Source organism: Saccoglossus kowalevskii, chromosome 21, assembly GCF_978046115.1.
Source record: "Saccoglossus kowalevskii chromosome 21, keSacKowa6.1, whole genome shotgun sequence".
NCBI classification, from domain to species: Eukaryota; Metazoa; Hemichordata; class Enteropneusta; family Harrimaniidae; genus Saccoglossus; species Saccoglossus kowalevskii.
In genome coordinates, this window is record NC_140661.1 from 2,778,178 (window position 1) to 2,800,283 (window position 22,106).

The 22,106-nt window shown below is 32.5% G+C and overlaps 1 protein-coding gene across 1 annotated transcript in view; it reads right to left on the reverse strand.

Moving 5' to 3' along the window:
• Window positions 1-1,116: 1,116 nt before the first annotated feature.
• Window positions 1,117-22,106, reverse strand: part of LOC102802675 (diacylglycerol kinase beta-like) — a 91,108-nt gene continuing 70,118 nt past the window's right edge. Inside the window, exons 16-23 of the mRNA XM_085495215.1 lie at window positions 14,484-14,632; window positions 9,834-9,919; window positions 8,308-8,397; window positions 7,571-7,731; window positions 6,580-6,735; window positions 6,071-6,293; window positions 4,223-4,404; window positions 1,117-3,870 (exon numbers count right to left, since the gene is read on the reverse strand). Of these exons, the coding sequence (XP_085351341.1) occupies window positions 3,751-3,870; window positions 4,223-4,404; window positions 6,071-6,293; window positions 6,580-6,735; window positions 7,571-7,731; window positions 8,308-8,397; window positions 9,834-9,919; window positions 14,484-14,632 (1,167 nt within the window). The 3' untranslated portion in view covers window positions 1,117-3,750. The remainder of the gene's footprint in view (window positions 3,871-4,222; window positions 4,405-6,070; window positions 6,294-6,579; window positions 6,736-7,570; window positions 7,732-8,307; window positions 8,398-9,833; window positions 9,920-14,483; window positions 14,633-22,106) is intronic.

The window sequence follows — 22,106 nt, forward strand, 5'->3', positions numbered from 1 at the left end:
AATACAGACATGGTTGTAATACAGGTAATAAATACATAGTTGTAATACAGACATGGTTGTAATACAGGTAATAAATACATAGTTGTAATCCAGACATGGTTGTAATACAGGTAATATATGCACAGCTGTAATCCAGACATGGTTGTAATACAGGTAATATATGCACAGCTGTAATCCAGACATGGTTGCAATACAGGACTATTAATTAGAGGCTATTATCATGTTTTAACCAGAAATCATAAAATTTGTGTTTAATCAAGATAGAATTTGTAATTATTTGTAATTCAAAATCAGTATACTCCATAATATGTAATAATAATGTTAATTAATCTCAATTTAAAAAAAATAAGATAAAAATAAATGCTTTAAATATCTAAAAAAATGTTGTGGGTAGTCCCCAGAAACCAATATTGGAATGCAAAAAATATAACAAGAGTTTTTTTTAGATTTGTAGTATATTTTGGACTGTTGAGGAGTCAACTTTGAAAGTTAAGAAGAATTTTTGGAACAATTGAAGACACACTGTTGGCAGTATATAGCAATAAACAAAGCTAACACACTCTTGACTGCAATCAGATGGGAAAGAAAAATATGGAAGATGATTGGCGGATAAGGACTGGGTCGTTCTACTAATAGATAGTAAGATGGCTGGTGAATTAGGTGGTGGGTAAGTTGGTATGATGAGCACTGGCTGGTGGGTTAAGATTGGCCAATGTTATTATAAAGAAGGTAAGATGTATCATTGGCTATCATTGGCTTATACCTTGCATTACCTGGCCTCATAACGCTATGGAAAGTGCACAATAATTTACTGTATCACACCCGACTTTTGTCAATCAAAACACAAGGTGGTAAAATTGTAATTACACCTATAAGGTATATGATAAAACTGGAAATGGTTTTTACTGCCATTGGTCGTACGGCTTATGTATCTTCGCATGCTCGGCTGCTCCCACCGCAAGACCTTGGGCTGCAAAAGCTGTATCTAGTTCACAAAGATTATTATTCTATGCCAAAAAGGTAAGACAGCAGGTGGTTTAAAACTGAAGGGTAAAAAAATTGACTAAGTTTAAGTGTTAATCTCATTTTTGCACCAAGAGTTTTGTGTGATGGTAATTTTTTTTATAATGAGTATTTTTATTTTGACTTCCCTTCTGATTCAACCCAAGATGCTATAGAGTGAGACAATCCATAAATGAGGGCAGAGTTAATACTTGATACTCACATCTTCTGATTCAATGAAGTACAATACATATTGGAAAGTTTGAATAAAGAAAAAAAAATATAGCTATCTAAAAAAAAAATTCTATAAAAAAAATATATACAAAAATGAAAATACCAATTCTAGTGGATATGTTTATACTAGAACCAAGGAATAAGTGTTTTGATTTCAAAGAGCATAAAAGAAACACATTTATAAAAACACAACAAACCCCCAAAGACATTAAATTGTATAAAATTCAATCTTCATACAATTCTTATTTAGACTTATCAACATTATTTATTATTTAATTTTTTTAAAATTTCTACAATAACCGTTGAATAGAATTTTTAATTTTATAGAATTACACTAAATTCATTTCCATTTTGTCCCAGACATTAATTTAATTTATCAACACTTTTACCGCCACAATTGATCATATTTTTTTATGTTTTTATTTTGAAGACAATTTTTGTGAAGTACTAGAATTTTAGTTGTGTTCTAAAATGATCAGAAAACAAGTATAGTTTGTATGAGATTCTTTGGAGGAAGGATACATGAAAATGGCGGTAAATGGGTCAATTAATACTGTGAGTAGCAAGAAGTTCACATTGACTATAATGGTATCACTCCTCATAAGTGGGCAGCCATAACAGTGATTTCACAATAACCACACAAATATTCAAATGCAATTAAAATTCAGATTAGTATATACAAAACTAAATTCTTCCTGACAAGATAAAGTTGGAAAACAGAAATACATTTGGAGTTATAGGGTGTGTAAGCATGAATGCATACAGTGAAATTGGATACATGGTGTTTAAGATCTCTCTCACAAAAGCATATTTTAGACTAAATTCTAAAAATGTTCAAGATTTACCATATTATCCAATGTAGCCTTTATATTGACCTTTGACCCTAATCATTTAACCCTTAACCTTTTGACTTTTAACCTTTCAAATGCCAAAGTCAACTTTTGTCATCTTCTACAAAATAATCTGCATACTTTTTTTTCAAAAATCTTTGATCAAATCCTATAGCCTATAATATAACTATGTGCAATTGGTCCAAAATTAACAAAAAAAACAACAAAATACACAAAAATGTGGAAATGCTGGATAATATGTATGACATTCAAAGGGGCAAACTACATCACTATTATAAACAGTTGGTGTAGTTTCCTCTTTTCTGAAACTACTATGTATGATCATGTGTCTATTATATGACCATCATGTGACTGTTTTCAATATGCTATATGAAAGGCCTGCTCCCCACATCTGCCTTTAGGGCTGAACCATTTAGTAAGGGGGTGTATAAACTTGTTAACAAATTTAAAGCTGAGACATTATCTAGAATTTTAATTTGGGAAAGCTTGATTTAAATTTAAAAAAAATGACCTGTTTTATTTAAAAAAAATACCATCGAGTACTCTTCAAGTACAATGGCCAACCCTCTACCTGAAAATGGATCAACCCAAGAAAGTGATTTCACAAAAACACACCCAATGCTTGGGACAATACTGAACTGAATACTGGAAAAATTCATTCAGAGATTAAAAAAAATGTAACCTACTTTGTAAAAGCACTAGTTTTGTGTTCTTCACAGTTCTGTGAATAATTAAGCTAATTCAACAATAGACTATTTTACAGGTAAAAGTTAAAGTGCAGACTAATTTGCATAAGTTTCAAAATTTAGGATGAAAGTGGTTATATTTGTTTTCACTAAGTAAATACTGAGATGCTTTCCTTCACAAATGTATATTATATTTACAGTTTCAAAGAAATTCAAAATACCAACACAGTAACACATACACCATAAGCAAGCAATCTAGAAATACACATAAATTGATGACATAATTTTGAGTGCACATAAATTGATGACATAATTTAGAGTGCACATAAAATGCTGACACAGTGACCAACTAACTAATGGTGACATAGCAATTACCCATAATACAAAAGCATCAAAGGTTTACAAGCACCATGCAGAAAACAAAACTGGTAATTTGGGCAGCAGGAACACTCACAAGGTTTACAAAAAGACTTAATTTAGTCATCATTTTATGTGTTTTTTAAACAAATAAAGCTGACATTACAGTACTGTGATAGATGTACACTATATACCAATAACTAGGAGCACAATTTACATATTTTGAAATCTTTTTACATATAATCAATGCAGCAGCCCGTCCAAGAGCTTGTGACTGTCTCATCCACTTTGTGTTCCAAGCTGAATCCGTTTAATAATACAATTTACGTAAAGTCTTCTATCTCAATCTGAAAGTTAATACTGATTGGCTTCTTGCATCTTTACAATGAATTTGTAATAATGTTACTATTCCATGCAGTACCAACCATTATATACATAGGGTGGGAGGGTAAGGTATCGGGGATGCATTAATTATTATTCCACTTAACATTTCACTTCACCAATCAATTAGTCTGAGCGGAATACTTTCTCAATACATTCCCTTCTCCCCCATGTATACAATGATTGGTCCAAACTTACTGCAAATTCAATCTAATACTTGTTATGTAGGGATATCAGGATCAGTCTTCGAGGGCAGGTAGTGGGTCAAGGTTTTTCTTGAATAGTTTGGCAAATGACTGTCTTTTGCTTGGTGAGGGTGCTACCAACATTGGAACTTGATTCTTGTGAGTAATAGATATCTATAAAAAAATGAAAAACAATGCTATAACAATCAAAAATTATTAAAATTCTCAATAACTATTTGGTAACTGTTCTAAACAAATAGAGCATGCAATTTAAAGGGCGGTGGTCATCGAGCAGCGCATGTTTGAATTTCATGTAAAAACAAAACAATTTATTTTACACGCGTTGTATACCTCGCTATGAGTCCCATATCAAAAAGAACGCAGGAAGACGACAACCACTCTTTAAATACAACATCAATTTTTAATTGTTATAACAAAATGACTGCCAGTTTGTTTTATTTTATCTAAACTAAAAATATTATTGTATGCAAAACTTTATTATGGGTAAATAAAGAGGAATACTCACAGTACAAGGTGACTGTAACCAAGGCTCTCCGTCAATCTGCATAGGAAATTTTTTACGTGTCCTTATTGTGACCGATGCACATTGGGCTAATCTTCGTGCTGATGCTTTGAGTCCTGCACGTATCTGTCCAACGTGGAATGCTCCTTCCAGTCCAATCACCTCGATAAGTTTATCACCAATATCTAGTAAAATCAGAATAATATTTAAAAAACATAATATTTAATACACTGAAATCATATTTATTTTTTATGTTCTGTTTTAAAGTTTACGTGTGAGCTTCTTGTGATGGGCATGGACAAGATGGTCAACATTGCTGAACTAAGTGGTCAAATTTATTTAACTAACTAGTCAACATGACTGGACTAAGTGGTCAACACTGCTATCTGGTCAACAATACTGGACTAAGTGGTCAACACTGCTATCTGGGTCGTCAACATCACTGGACTAAATGGTCAACTTCATTTAACTATATGTAGTCCACATCACTGAACTAAGTGGTCAACACTGCTATCTGGGTGGTCAACAACACTAGACTAAGTGGTCAACACTGCTAACTGGGTGGTCAACAACACTGGACTAAGTGGTCAACTTCATTTAACTAAGTAGTCAACATCACTAGACTAAGTGGTCAACACTGCTATCTGGGTGGTCAACAACACTAGACTAAGTGGTCAACATTACTATCTGGGTGGTTAACAACATTAATCCATAATAAAGTTCACTGGTCCCTGTGTTTTATATTATAGTTTGGTCCACCATCATTTTGGGCCAACTAGTCCAGGAGGTTAACATAACTGATCCATGAAGGTCTAGTTGACCAATACTACTAGTTTACAGCATTTTATAGCATAACAGTTAACAAAACTAGAACAGCAAATTATGTTGGGGTGTAAGAGATTTGTTTGGAAAATACATCAGCAATGAAGGTGAGGTTATCAATATCATAAGTCAGTTTTATTTTTTAAATAATCATGATCAATGCTATTACAGAAAATATGGAGAAAGTGTATTGATTTTGTGAGTAATGAGGTCAAGGTTGTGATGAGGCTGCACAAAGTAGTTCTGATAACATTTTTCAAAATCATTAGATTAAAACCTGCATGTAATATCAAATTCTGTTGGATAAATAAATGAATGAATGAATGAATGAATGAATGAATGAATAAATAAATAAATAAATAAATAAATAAATAAATAAATAAACAAACAAACAAACAAACAAACAAATAAATAAATAAAATTGTAATTATAAATTATAATTTGGTGAGAAACAAATCTGCTAACGTTAGGCTAAGAGTGCACATACAAAGTAGGTTGCTAAGTTAAAAGGTATAAACAAAGTGTTTTATATCACTGTTATTACCAAACTGATGTCTATAAATAGCCTATGATGTCATCACATATTATTTGTATAAATAACTATTTTTCAATAAAAAGGTGTTTGAAATGCAAAACAAAGACTATTTTGATAACTATGAATGGCACATATCTTGTAGCATAATTGGGTAATAGCTAGAATAAAACTTGATGTATGGTTGACTTTATAATTCTAAAGCCAGTGAAGTGAAATTTTCATTTATGAAGGATAATTAAATAAAATAGTAATACCACATTGATTGTAGTATCAGACTGCTATAAATGTCCAGAACTGTCCTGCTTAAACAAAATGCCTCAAGTATTTTAACTAAATTAAAGTGTGATTGGCTGTTTAGAATTGAGCATGGAATATGATTGGCTGTTTTAAATTTAGCATTGAGTATGATTGGCTGTTTTAAATTTAGCATTGAGTGTGATTGGCTGTTTGAAATTCATCATATAATATGATAGGCTGTATGGAATTTAATTTACCCTGAGTTGCATATTGAAGATCCCCTGATGAAGTCAAACTCAAAGTAGGATGTGCTTGATTGTCACAGTCTCTTTTCTTTGATGGTTTCTTAGATTGGCGACTACGACGTTTCTTCGGTGTATCACCCCATAAGTTTGTACCTCCATGGCTGCTAGGTATATTCAGCAATGCAATACACTGCAATGGGGGCCCGTTTGCCAAATCCAATGATACACCATCACACTAAAAACACCATATTAAAAACAATTAAACACCTTATTTTATCAGTTTCATAAATGTAAGTAATATTACACACGATATCACATACAAATACTAACACAAATACTGAGAACTTTTTTTTTGCTCAAATTCAGACACCAAAGTTTGTATTTTTTAACAATTTCTTTGTTATATACGAGTCAAGTGAACATAGAAACAACTTTTTGTACTTGGTTATCTAAATTTTTCATTGTCCTTATGATTGAATAATACAAAATTCTAACAGATCAGAATAAATGCAAGTACTCACCATGACATCCACATCTTCATGTAAATTTTTACAACTAGCAAAGAATGTTTCTGATGTCCCAAATTCAAAATACCAAAGTTTATTTTTCATTCTGCTGTTGAACTTCTCTGGATGCCTTTCCCTCATAGTGTGGAACCGATGTGCAATTTGTGCATCCTTAATTTAAATGATAGAAACAATTTTGAACACTCTTCAATAATAAAAGTCATCACATATCACTCCCTATTCCAATATGAGAGCTATGACATCACTTCCTATTCCAATATGAGAGCTATGACATCACTTCCTATTCCAATATGAGAGCTATGGCATCACTTCCTATTCCAATATGAGAGCTATGACATCACTTCCTATTTCAATATGAGAGCTATGACATCACTTCATACTACAATATTACTTTGCTATGGCATCATATACTCACACAATATACTACTATGACATCACTTCCTATTACAATATGACTCAGCTATGACATCACTTCCTATTACAATATGACTCTGATATGACATCACTTCTGTCAGAACTAGTAATTTCCCTGGCTACTATGTTAATATAGTCAACACCACATGACACAGTGTCAACCAACTATTGAACAGTTTGAGTGAGTTATGTGTTATAATACAATTTCTCACACATCATTTCTAGATTCTGTATCATGATTGGTCAAAACCTGGTTCCATAGAGTTATATACTTGCTATGACATCACTACCTATTACAACATGACCTAATGTAACATCACAATTATTGCAATATTTCCTTCTATGACATCACTTCTGAAAATACTTTCTAATGTACCCTATCTCTAACCTGACCTCAACACCTTTTATAATACTTGTCCCAATCAAATTAATTGTATATGCCAATCTTGAGAAAACCTATTTTATCTAGAGGGGCATACACAACTGATTGGGGGAGAGGGCTGCGGATTAGCATTAGAGTTAGGGTAAGGGGTACATTGGCAAGTCTTTGCTCACTTCCATTTTAACTTACCAATCCGATTGAGAAGTAATTATTGATGATAGTATATGGGATAGGATCACCTTGTTCATTATCATTTGTCGTACTCAGTTCTACCTTCCATCTATCCATCATTACTGTTGTTGACTGTGTTATCTGCCCAAGAATCTTACTCAAACTTTCTCCTTTATATCCTGCAAAAAGAGAACACTGTAACCGTGATTCACCCTTTGAATGCAAGAATTTGTCTTGTCTAAATGATGGTGTAACACACTCACCAGTATGCATTTTTCTTTAGTTTTTTTAATTTTGGATCAAATGGACATTATTTCCCATTGGCTCTAATCAATTTTTTTTACAGGTTAATTTAATGAAAGGCGGCCATTTAACTTTATCAGTTAAATTTAAAAAATAACTATATATAACCCATATATAGTTATTTTTTAAATTTATCAGTTCTCAGAATAATACAGTATCTTAGTTCTGGTTAAGAGATAACAAGACCACCAGATAATTCTCTCATAAGTCGTATTAACTAATTGTAAACTATTTATTAGCCATCACAAATGAAGAGAAAGTCAACTGGTGTGAATAACACATTACTATTTTAAACTTATGGTTTTACACTGAATAAACCTTTTTAAGAGAACATACATCAACTTTCAAACAGCAAATATCTCATGTATATTTCAATTTAAATATTGAACCTGGATAAACTGTAAGATTCTGAATACCATGTGACTCTGATCAATCAATGAGGTGAGACTAACCTGGGCCCCATCTGAGACATCTTGCCAAATCATTACCCGTACCCAATGGAAGAACTGCTACTGATGGTCTTGTGGCCATCTGAACTTTATCTGTTGGAAAAACAAAACAGAAATGTAAAAGAATGTTGTTGATGTTGCTTTATTTCCCCTATTATACAAAGTGAAAATAGTTACAGTAGAAAGTAAGTAAGTAAATAAATAAATAAATAAATGAATAAATGTACAAACAAACAAACAAATAAATAAACGAACAAAAGTCTAAGTAAATATGTATAATATGACTGGGAAGCAGGAATAGCTATAAGCGAAGCTAGTCGAGCCTGCTTTCCAGAGTTTGAGTAAGTAATCTTAAATGAATGAAATATAAGGGCGACAAAAGGGGCATATAATAAGGATTTCACCTTATATAGTTGTGCAAAAAGACTGCCGAATAGTTTTTATCATGAAGCTTATCATGGATTTAAAAATATTCAAAAACAGTTTACATTAAAGCCACATACATATACAGGGTGGATCATTTTTGGCATTAAGACCATTCAAGGGATTTCAACATACATGTATTAAACAAGAGCAATGTGTTACATAATTTTTTATCAAAACAAGCGGTAAAATCTCTCCATAATCACCATTTTCATGGATGTTTGAACATGTTTCATGTGAAAAGTAGTTTAGTAATCATGTATTTTTATCTTGGTTTTGTGAACAACAGCACATACTAAAACCATAGTATAAATCTTATCGTCTCATATCTATCCCATAACTACACATGACAGACAATACTTATGCAAATGAATGAAAAACAAAATGAGCTTCAGGAGTGAAAACCTACCAGAAATAATGCTTTACTGTAAATAATTTACCAATTAATTTTTACACTTTATATAATTATCACTAACCATATAATTTTAATAATAAATAAGATGCTCATCTACAATTGCAACTGTTATAATCATAATGTCTACAATGTTATGGGTGGTCATTAGTCTCACTTTTATTGCACTGCTCTTGATAAATCATTACTGATTATAATAATAATATCATAATATATAGTTTAATATAGCGCCTGATATTCATCAAATGATGCACAATGACGCTCACAGTTCACAGGAATGCTTGCAAAAATACATGAGTTTTTAATCTTGGAATGTCTTATGGTGGATGATTCCATAGTGAAGAAGATGAATGAAAGAATGAACGCTCACCATATGATTTATGTCTGGTTTTTGGTAATTTGAGTAATTGCTTTTTGCTAGAGCGAAGAGTTCTACCAGGATTACTTTGTTGTAATGAGACGAGCAGCACTATTCCGGGCTCTTTATATATATCGGTACATATACCCAGTACTGATACATACATGTATATGTATGTAAATTATTTGTTGTGTGTACAGTTTGACCAATGACATCAATTGTCCTGCGACCAAATATATAGTAGTAACTCAAGTGTGGCCCAGATTATGCAATGACCTGAATAATGATGCATGTGTATTGACTTGTTAATATAATTGCATCACCATGGTAACTTACCCATGCAATCAAGCACCCATCCTACTGTGCCGTCACCACCACAAGATAAAACACGAAAATTAACAACATCTTTGAAAAATTTCAACCTGTGAAAGAGAAAAATATATTTAGTTTGTAAATTAACAATAATTCTTTAAAAAAATGGAATACAAATATTTTAAATTGATAACACATTGCAGCATGTCAAATCTCAAAATGCAAGAATGAAGAATCATAGTCCATCTTCTCTAAGAAAAACAAACTATTAAAACCAAAAACAGATACACAACTCCTTTACAGAAGCAGTAACAAGATTTTTTGATTTGTTGTAACTGTAATGGATCCCTGAGATCATGTCTAAGGTAATATAGCAAGCCATCTTGGAGGATTAAGTTGAGATGAAAAGCCAACATCTATATCACCAAGGATACAGAGTAACCAGGAAAGTAACTCAAGCTCAAATTGTTTGTTCACCAGATAAAATAAACTGATCATTGATTGATTATTGTCTTTTTTTTTTCAGAGTGTGGATCATGGAAACATAAGTCTCTGGAACTGTCACATAGCGCACAAATGTTGATAAATAATGCAGAATGAATATTAAAACATTCCAAACATAGATCTATATTTCACAGGATTATAGATGAACTTTCAATTAGTTTATTTAAAGAAGGGTTTTTTAATTAATAATCAACAATCTTATAAATGATAACAGTCATACATTTTGTTGACAGGATGTATCATCGATATATTCAGATTAATTATGAGTATCAATAAAATGATAATCATTCCATTACTTATCATTCTGAAATATTAATATTGTAATTTGTGAACAAATCAATTTTAATATTGTTAATTTGTAAATCAACTTTTTCTTTCCCTTGTGAGAATTTTCTTATTAAGTTCTCATTTCAATTTAAAAAAAATATGACGAACAGCTAGGAGTCTGCCTGCAGGTAATTAGTGCAAGTATTGTGATGTATTCATGGCATTACCTTCATATGATGACTTTTTAAATTTTTTATACAGAAACAAAATTTCCCAGCATCTCAGAATTGTGTTACAGGCTCATATGTTAATTTGTTGTGTCATAAAAACATGTAAACACTGGGACAAGCAAAAAAACAAATACTTTTGAAGAAATAATAACTCTCCCTGTCATATTTGTGTTAAGTTCTGAGAGCTTTCATTGTCTTCTATCCACATGTAATAAATTCTCTGAACTAAAGAATTTTATTGGGGAAGAAACACACTGTAAATGCATTATGTTTTGTTGTTTTTTAATTTTCCTATTTTTGTTGAAATTCGCTAAATTAAATTAAATGTGAAATAATCATAATAACCTTACCAATTGAGAATAAAGATTAAGCAACAAATGGATAGATGGATACAAACAATCTACTATCTTTTTTTTGCCTGGCAAAAAGTGGGTATGAAAGTGTTCAATAAAATATCTTGCACAATGTATCAATTTAGTTACACCAAAACTAAAAAAATTTGCATAGGAGAAGGCAGGACCAATCAGACCTGGTTAGGTCATTAAAATGACACTACATAGAAAAAGGCAGAACCAATAAATTTGACCATAAAACTAGTTTTGTACACTGGGTCAGTCCTGCTCTCCAATTTTACAATAAAACTAGTTTTGTACACTGGGTCAGTCCTGCTCTCCAATTTTACAATAAAACTAGTTTTGTACACTGGGTCAGTCCTGCTCTCCAATTTTACAATAAAACTAGTTTTGTACACTGGGTCAGTCCTGCTCTCCAATTTTACAATAAAACTAGTTTTGTACACTGGGTCAGTCCTGCTCTCCAATTTTACAATAAAACTAAAGCTTTGGTAGACTAGATGAGTACTTACTACCCTCAGTATCCCTAACATTAGATCTGCACTGACATACATGGACCATAAAACTGCCAACCATAAATTGACTTCAATTTATATATCCTTTACACTGACCTAAATAATACACCATGACTTGGTTGATTTATTACAGTGATAAGGTAATCAACTCAATATAGACTAGACACAATCAGTCTTAATACACATTCTAGTCAGTAATGCTCTATTTTATTATTCCCTTCATGATATAATGTATTCTAGTTATTCACAGATGCGTTTAATTGGCAGCACTTGTAGTGCACACTATATACTAACCCAATATTAACTCAATTACGCAATATATTTAGGTATTCTTTCTAGACATGTATTCAAAAGATGAAGTGGTAGACCATTAGATACTCTGATGGTAAATAAACTATGTCCTTAATTCATTTGAATTAACATTTTTATTTCCAATCTGATGTTGGTAAACAAATTAGTTTGGCTTTTCTTTTTATCAAATGTGACATATTGTTGGAAAACTGTGTAATATGTGGTAATAGTAACTGATGAATCGCCACAGAAACCAACTGCCATAAGAACCAATCACTATGAAAAGAATTTCCATAAACCAATTGCCATGGAAACCAATCACCATTTGGTACCTCTGTTTGGTGGGTTCTTGCTTACAGAACAAATCTCGAGTATACTTTGTAAAAAAATTACAAACATGACGCAATCAAGTCACATACATGACAGTCAAGCATCAGAACAAGTACTATAGATTCAGTAGTAGCTACTCACTGACTATTGCGTTATTACATAAGATGGTATCTAGAGATAAAAATACTCACAAAATTGTGGAGTGCAGTAGAAGTAAAAATAAACAGCCAGGATAAAAAGACTGAAAATATTACACCAAAGCAAACTCAAAGAACAAGGCACAATGTTTGGGGTGTAAACCATTCATTAAAAAAATAAGGAGGAGAAAACATTACTGTCTATATACATGTATAACAGCCAAGCACTAGATCATTGGGGAAAAGAATTGAAAGTGAAAACATACTGCCAGGTAGTCAGCTTAAAAATAATAGTTTGGTCTGTTCTATTTTTGAACATTAGTCCAGTGACTGTGATGTCAAATATATCAACATGTGCTTAGCCATCTGGTAGTATAATAAGGTCTAGATGTTAGAATTGATCAGCCAATCACATTTCACCATACTGTTACCACCATATTGTTCTAAACATCAAAACAGCAACATTGCCAGCTAAGTTGCTGACTTGTTTGCTATGCATGTCAAGAGATTGATACGCAATTAGAACAAGTTGGGTTCAACCAATCTCAGCAGGAGACGTCAAACTAATAATGAGAGTTTGATCATGTTGAATATAAATAGAAGACCGTGATGCGGTTACTTTTCAATTTATTTCATTCATGATTTCTATATAATAAATATCAAAGTTATCCAAAAAAAATGTATCACTGGTGTGTGTCATAACACTCGTAAATGAGTGCATTCAGTTAAACGGCACACATTTGAGAAAGTGGTTTGAACTAACCAGTTCTAATCATGTAACAATCAGCAGCTTAGCTGGCAATACGTTGCTGTTTTGGTGTTCAAAACAATATGCCAGTGACAGAAATAGTAACCAGAAACAATTCAAAAGTATGTCTGGTCTCTTTATGACTTTGTGGAATTAAGAACTCATCCTAAATAAAGTTATGAATATGCAAACTTTAATTGGACGATAGTTGAGCAAATTGTGCTAACGCCAACTACAGAAAATTCAATTATCAGAATCTTATGACCAAGAATTCTTTGTTAATAACGTTTGTTAGTCATAAATTTAGTACATGTATTTATAATAGCGTGGGTGTACTGAATACTTAGATGACCATAGGGCATCATTACTTATTTGATTCAGCACATCATCATGTATATAATCACCAGGTTAGGGGGCACAATCAATCAGAGACAGTGTATCCACTATGCAGATACATCATGAAAATCAAGATTTGAATTCATATAAAGCATACTTGTACCAAAAATACAGCATTAATATTAATATAATATTTTAATAATATATTTGAATTGATATTAACTTTTTCCCACTGACATTTTGAAGTATTTATATTTTTTATAATGTGTTACTTTTAACTCAATATACATTGTTGCCAACAGGTCTTCATCAACATTTATATGACAATTTATACTCAAAATAAAAACAAAGCCATCAAAGCCTTAAAAACGTACAGATGTAGTCTAAAAATCAAAATTTGATATTTGAGACCTCTGCGTGAAGCTGCAAGGCTAATCTGTTTAATAGAGTATGTACACTGAAGAAGAAAGAAAGAAAAAAAATGTTGCTAAATTATAAATTCAAGAGAGATTCGCTATTGCTTTTGGAACTAATTATGTGGTTTCATTCAAATAAAAGGTTGTCATTTTTACAAAGATTTTATAACACATACATTGCCTGCTGACACTGACTTTGACACTGGAATTAATCGTTTGTATATTACCAGTTTTGTACCCTTTTTAGGTTCATTGTATTTGACTTATTGGTGACAAACATATGTGCCATTATTACACACAATAGATAGAGTAGAATTGTACTATGTTTCACAAATGGTCCAATTTCCCTCACACACACTGTTTAATTCCCGGTGTTAGAAGTTTTAATAATTTTATGGCATTAGTATAGACAAAATATCAAGAGAGCCACTGACGCTTGGTGTTGTAGGACCCCAGAAAAATGTTAACTGCCACAAAATTCCTTGTACCATATTTACCAAATAAATTATAACAGAATAATTTCACCAACCTTATTATTCTCACTTACCCTGCAATTGGTCCTCCCTTGGCAAGATTGAATACTTGTCTGGGGTTTAATAAATACTGGAACTTTCGTAATATTCTGGCCCCTTGTTTGCCTCCACTTTTGGGATTAATAAAAATAACCACTGGATGCGTGCCAGGTAGAGGTGTTATCTGAAAAAAAACATGAAATGGTTTCACGTTATCAAGAATTGCTAATAATTTTAACCGTGACCAATACTGGACCAGAATGGTTATTCTCTGTATGGTGACCAATACTGGACCAGAATGGTTATTCTAGGTATGGTGACCAATACTGGACCAGAATGGTTATTCTATGTATAGTGACCAATACTGGACCAGAATGGTTATTCTATGTATGGTGACCAATACTGGACCAGAATGGTTATTCTATGTATGGTGACCATTATTAGACCAGAATGGTTATTCTATGTATGGTGACCAATACTGGACCAGAATGGTTATTCTATGTATGGTGATCAATATTAGACCAGAATGGTTATTCTATGTATGGTGACCAATATTAGACCAGAATGGTTATTCTATGTATGGTGACCAATATTAGACCAGAATGGTTATTCTATGTATGGTGACCAATATTAGACCAGAATGGTTGTTCTATGTATGGTGATCAATATTAGACCAGAATGGTTATTCTATGTATGGTGATCAATATTAGACCAGAATGGTTATTCTATGTATGGTGACCAATATTAGACCAGAATGGTTATTCTATGTATGGTGACCAATATTAGACCAGAATGGTTATTCTATGTATAGTGACCAATACTGGACCAGAATGGTTATTCTATGTATGGTGACCAATATTAGACCAGAATGGTTATTCTATGTATGGTGACCAATACTGGACCAGAATGGTTATTCTATGTATGGTGACCAATATTAGACCAGAATGGTTATTCTATGTATGGTGACCAATATTAGACCAGAATGGTTATTCTATGTATGGTGACCAATATTAGACCAGAATGGTTATTCTATGTATAGTGACCAATACTGGACCAGAATGGTTATTCTATGTATGGTGACCAATATTAGACCAGAATGGTTATTCTATGTATGGTGACCAATACTGGACCAGAATGGTTATTCTATGTATGGTGACCAATATTAGACCAGAATGGTTATTCTATGTATGGTGACCAATATTAGACCAGAATGGTTATTCTATGTATGGTGACCAATACTGGACCAGAATGGTTATTCTATGTATGGTGACCAATATTAGACCAGAATGGTTATTCTATGTATGGTGACCAATATTAGACCAGAATGGTTATTCTATGTATGGTGACCAATACTGGACCAGAATGGTTATTCTATGTATGGTGACCAATATTAGACCAGAATGGTTATTCTATGTATGGTGACCAATATTAGACCAGAATGGTTATTATATTTATAGTGACCAATACTGGACCAGAATGGTTATTCTAGGTATGGTGACCAATACTGGACCAGAATGGTTATTCTATGCATGGTGACCAATATTAGACCAGAATGGTTATTCTATGTATGGTGACCAATAATAGACCAGAATGGTTATTCTATGTATGGTGACCAATACTGGACCAGAATGGTTATTCTAGGTATGGTGACCAATACTGGACCAGAATGGTTATTCTAGGTATGGTGACCAATACTGGACCAGAATGGTTATTCTATGCATGGTGACCAATATTAGACAGAATGGTTATTCTATGTATGGTGACCAATATTAGACCAGAATGGTTATTCTATGTATGGTGACCAATATTAGACCAGAATGGTTATTCTATGTATGGTGACCAATATTAGACCAGAATGGTTATTCTATGTATAGTGACCAATACTGGACCAGAATGGTTATTCTATGTATGGTGACCAATATTAGACCAGAATGGTTATTCTATGTATGGTGACCAATACTGGACCAGAATGGTTATTCTATGTATGGTGACCAATATTAGACCAGAATGGTTATTCTATGTATGGTGACCAATATTAGACCAGAATGGTTATTCTATGTATGGTGACCAATATTAGACCAGAATGGTTATTCTATGTATAGTGACCAATACTGGACCAGAATGGTTATTCTATGTATGGTGACCAATATTAGACCAGAATGGTTATTCTATGTATGGTGACCAATACTGGACCAGAATGGTTATTCTATGTATGGTGACCAATATTAGACCAGAATGGTTATTCTATGTATGGTGACCAATATTAGACCAGAATGGTTATTCTATGTATGGTGACCAATACTGGACCAGAATGGTTATTCTATGTATGGTGACCAATATTAGACCAGAATGGTTATTCTATGTATGGTGACCAATATTAGACCAGAATGGTTATTCTATGTATGGTGACCAATACTGGACCAGAATGGTTATTCTATGTATGGTGACCAATATTAGACCAGAATGGTTATTCTATGTATGGTGACCAATATTAGACCAGAATGGTTATTATATTTATAGTGACCAATACTGGACCAGAATGGTTATTCTAGGTATGGTGACCAATACTGGACCAGAATGGTTATTCTATGCATGGTGACCAATATTAGACCAGAATGGTTATTCTATGTATGGTGACCAATATTAGACCAGAATGGTTATTCTATGTATGGTGACCAATACTGGACCAGAATGGTTATTCTATGTATGGTGACCAATACTGGACCAGAATGGTTATTATATTTATAGTGACCAATACTGGACCAGAATGGTTATTCTATGTAAGGTGACCAATACTGGACCAGAATGGTTATTATATTTATAGTGACCAATACTGGACCAGAATGGTTATTCTATGTAAGGTGACCAATACTGGACCAGAATGGTTATTCTATGTATGGTGACCAATACTGGACCAGAATGGTTATTCTATGTATAGTGACCAATACTGGACCAGAATGGTTATTATATTTATGGTGACCAATACTGGACCAGAATGGTTATTCTATGTAAGGTGACCAATACTGGACCAGAATGATTATTCTATGTATGGTGACCAATACTGGACCAGAATGGTTATTCTATGTAAGGTGACCAATACTGGACCAGAATGGTTATTCTATGTATGGTGACCAATACTGGACCAGAATGGTTATTCCATGTAAGGTGACCAATACTGGACCAGAATGGTTATTCTATGTATGGTGACCAATACTGGTCCAGAATGGTTATCATATTTATAGTGACCAATACTGGACCAGAATGGTTATTCAATGTAAGGTGACCAATACTGGACCAGAATGGTTATTATATTTATGGTGACCAATACTGGACCAGAATGGTTATTCTATGTATGGTGACCAATACTGGACCTGAATTGTTATTCTATTTATAGTGACCAATACTGGACCAGAATGGTTATTCTATGCAAGGTGACCAATACTGGACCAGAATGGTTATTATATTTATAGTGACCAATACTGGACCAGAATGGTTATTCTATGTAAGGTGACCAATACTGGACCAGAATGGTTATTCTATGTATGGTGACCAATACTGGACCAGAATGGTTATTATATTTATGGTGACCAATACTGGACCAGAATGGTTATTCTATGTATGGTGACCAATACTAGACCAGAATGATTATTCTATGTATGGTGACCAATACTGGACCAGAATGGTTATTCTATGTATGGTGACCAATACTGGACCAGAATGGTTATTATATTTATAGTGACCAATACTGGACCAGAATGGTTATTCTATGTAAGGTGACCAATACTGGACCAGAATGGTTATTATATTTATGGTGACCAATACTGGACCAGAATGGTTATTCTATGTAAGGTGACCAATACTGGACCAGAATGGTTATTATATTTATAGTGACCAATACTGCACCAGAATTGATATTCTAGGTATGATGACCAAACTGGACCAGAATATATGAAAGTAATGTTCACCTTCTATGTTCCCACAATAAATTTAAAATTTATATTGGAAATGAACTCAGATAAAGGAAATGTACAATTGTTTACGTTATTTGCATAATTGCCTGAGTCTGCTACTTCCTTCCTTCCCCTACTTAGCCTTTGATCTTATGTGGTTTTTATCACTTTCTCTTTCAAATGACCCATAAAGGTTAAATGTTTTTATGTGTATTTTGTGAGTATACAGAACCTAAACCAGACATAATGAAGACTATGTCACAGTCTTTATATGGTGTTCATTGTATTCAATTACAGTTGTCATGAGTCCAGAATCTACTCAGGATTTGAAGTCTATCTAATTTACTGTGTACATTGCATCAGTGACAGAATAAGGACCAGCATATTGTATTCACAACAAATATTTTATAATATTTCATTTTGAAAACTATAACTGTCTCTTCTTCATAATCACACACATTTTTGTGCCAAATGAGGTAACTTTGAATTTAATAAGAAACCTTTTAAGGTCACTTCAACATTTCTTGCACTGTTTGGCACTAGTCCCAAAAAATTAAAGTAGTCACACTCTTTGTTATAGTTTCAGTTCATATACTGTGAATTACTTGCTGCTAAAAATGTTCTGGATTTACTGGCATTTACAAGACAAAATTCCACGAAAGTTGGTGTCATACGACAGAAGATAAATTTTCACTGAGTTATGAAATTTGTGAAAATTCGTCCTGCGAAATTGACGCAATTCACAGTATTCTGATTTTGATAACAAGTTCAAGTTAAAAATGTCAGAGAAACAGTAATAATATTCATGTAAGAGACTATTCTTTTATTTACACTCAAATAGTATCCTCTCTCACAAAATAATTTTAAATATTATACAAAATTTATGATAACAGCAAGATAAGATTATATCAGATTATTGACATAAAATTAATAAAAAAGAATTATAGAAATGTTGATAAAATTCTGTAAGCAAATCCATGTGAGACGAGTGAAATGTTGTTATCAACAGCAGCTGATGCAATCTGATGCGGCAGCAGCTTATCACATCAATATAACAGAGATAGATAAATATATCAGTAAATATAAAATCAATTTGACTTCGGAAGTGTGTATTTGAAGTTACTTAAGTGGGGTTTTTAGGTTATATAGGAATGTTTTTGTCATCATTTTTTTAGAAGCTATCGGTGAAGGATATAGTTCAAAATGTGATTCTTAGTAATAAATGAGAATTATGTTCAAACTGGAAATATCCTAACCAGGATGCATATTATTGATGTTCATGTTGATACTGGACTGAGTTATGCATAGTAATTAAAACAAGGAAGATTTCATAATCTAGTATTTGCAAGTGCTATTTTTGTCACGAGAGGAATAAACATATGGTGGCCATTGGATAATGCACACAATGGTACTGACCCACTAACCCATAGTCTTTGATGCAACGGAACATGATTATTAGACAACTGTTGGGCATAAATACATATAAATATGTTCAAAGCATGCAGCAGATCTGGATTCTAAGGAATACAAGTATAAAACTGACTGAATATTCAACACATATTGTGATTACATACTTTGAAATAAATTAAAATATTACTACCCTGGTAGGTGACAACAGCATTTCGTGAATTGCACCAAAAAAAATTGAGATTGTGGCCGCAAGATCAAACAAAAATCATCAAAAAGCATTTCATATTTTCTAAAGCAATAATTAAGGAAGAAAATAAATTATGGTTGTGAAGCATTAAAATTTGTACTTAATTAGAAATGTTAATATTTTGAGAGAATTAAATTAATTTATAAATGACAAAACCCAATTGTGGAGTATAATTTGTCCCAACCAATGTCATTCCAAATTTTACCATCATTTTCATCAGAAATTTGAAAGTGAATTCTCACAAGCTTTCATCAAAAATAGAATAACCTTTTGACCTTTACTCTATAAATGTGAAAGAGTCAACTTTCGTTATTTTTCACAAAATAAACCTCCTTAAAATGGGAATTATGTCCAATTAGTTAAAAACAATTAAGTAATAATAGACATATAAATTGGCAGCATTTTGTCAGGAAATAATGATAAATTTTTGATTAAATGTAGTGAATAAAGTTCATTATTAAAGCGGTAGAAACATCTGACTTACAAACATTCAACAACAAAATCTGGGGAAGAAAGAACAGTAGCTCAGAAAAATGAAGTCAAAAAATCTTGGAGTATTGGTAGTTTTTTTTTTTCTATCCAATCATGGACAAAAATAACAGAAAATTAAAAAAAACAAAAAACATCCAAGAAGAGAAAATGGTTTGGTTCGAGTGTAAATAAGTGGTCAAATGAGGTGAATTTCAGGGCATGAACCTAGAACCAACTGTTATTCCATACTACTGTCCGATTATCAATTTGTATTTAATGGTGAATGTAGTTAGATGCCATGATCAATATTTATCAATTAAGTTTCAGTGGGGTAGGAGGGAATGTTTGGAAAAAAACTATAAAAGGAATTAAGTTTACGTATTTATCCTACATTGAACTTTTGATGTTGTCTCTAAAGCAGTAAAAACATCAGACTTTCAAACAGTCAGAAAGAACAGCAGCTCGGATACTTAAAGTACTGCAAATGATAATACGTGCAGGCAAGTAAGAAAAGTAGCTGAAAAACATAAAATTGAGGAATGTCAAAAAAAAGCTACAATTATTTTCGGAATTGTTTGAACAGTTGTATTTTCTCAGCTAACCATGTCTTTCTCAAGGCTACTAAAATAGAACTTTTAAAACGTGAGTGAGATGTGTTTATGAGCACTAGGGACTACGCACACTGACTTTAGTCTAAGAATTCTAAAACAGGATTCAACTTTTACACTTACCAGTTTAGGAATTGACAGTGCAGTAAAAGAACTAACACTAAATGTGTAAAATATTGTGAATATTTTAAAGCCGAATGAATTTGATATGAAAAGAAATTGTATTTTTTATTATCATCATAGACTGTACTAATCAGTAATATCCATTTATTATAACATGTCTAAATGCAATTACTCTGTGGTACAATAATGGCAATTATTCCATACCAGACTATGCACATATTTGAACATTTTTTATTCTATTTTTGAACAAATGTTTATTTTGAGTTTTACATTACTATGGTAATACATCTTTTTGGCAAGAGGAAATACAATTGTGTAGATTGAATAATATTTTTGTGTGGGGCAACATTTTGTGTTTGACTGAGTGTCTCCGTCTTTTCTGACTTTATTTATTGCAAGTTCTAACTGCAAACACATGTAGTACAGAAATCATATTAATGTGTTTGTGACCACATCATGACATGTGCAGCAATCAAATGGAAGTTTAATGTGCTATTTTTGTGACAACAAGGCCTGTTTGAAAACAAGTGCCCAAAGAACTTATACAAGTGGATTTGGCGTTCCCATTGAGGTTGGTCCTACTCACCCTGGGTTGGTAGAGAGTTGGCTTTTTGCTGTTTCATCCAGAGGTCATATTTGAACTTTGACCCCCATGAGCACGAGCATGATGCAACAACCACTACACTATAGATTCACAGATTTCATTATTTCACTGACAACATTAGTTGAATTTTGGGAGATGAAGAATGCTTCCAATAAAACTAAATACATCATATCAAATTTGAAAAAAGAGAACAATGTATAATGACAATGGTCAATAAAGACATTGCAATGAATATTGCATTGGCC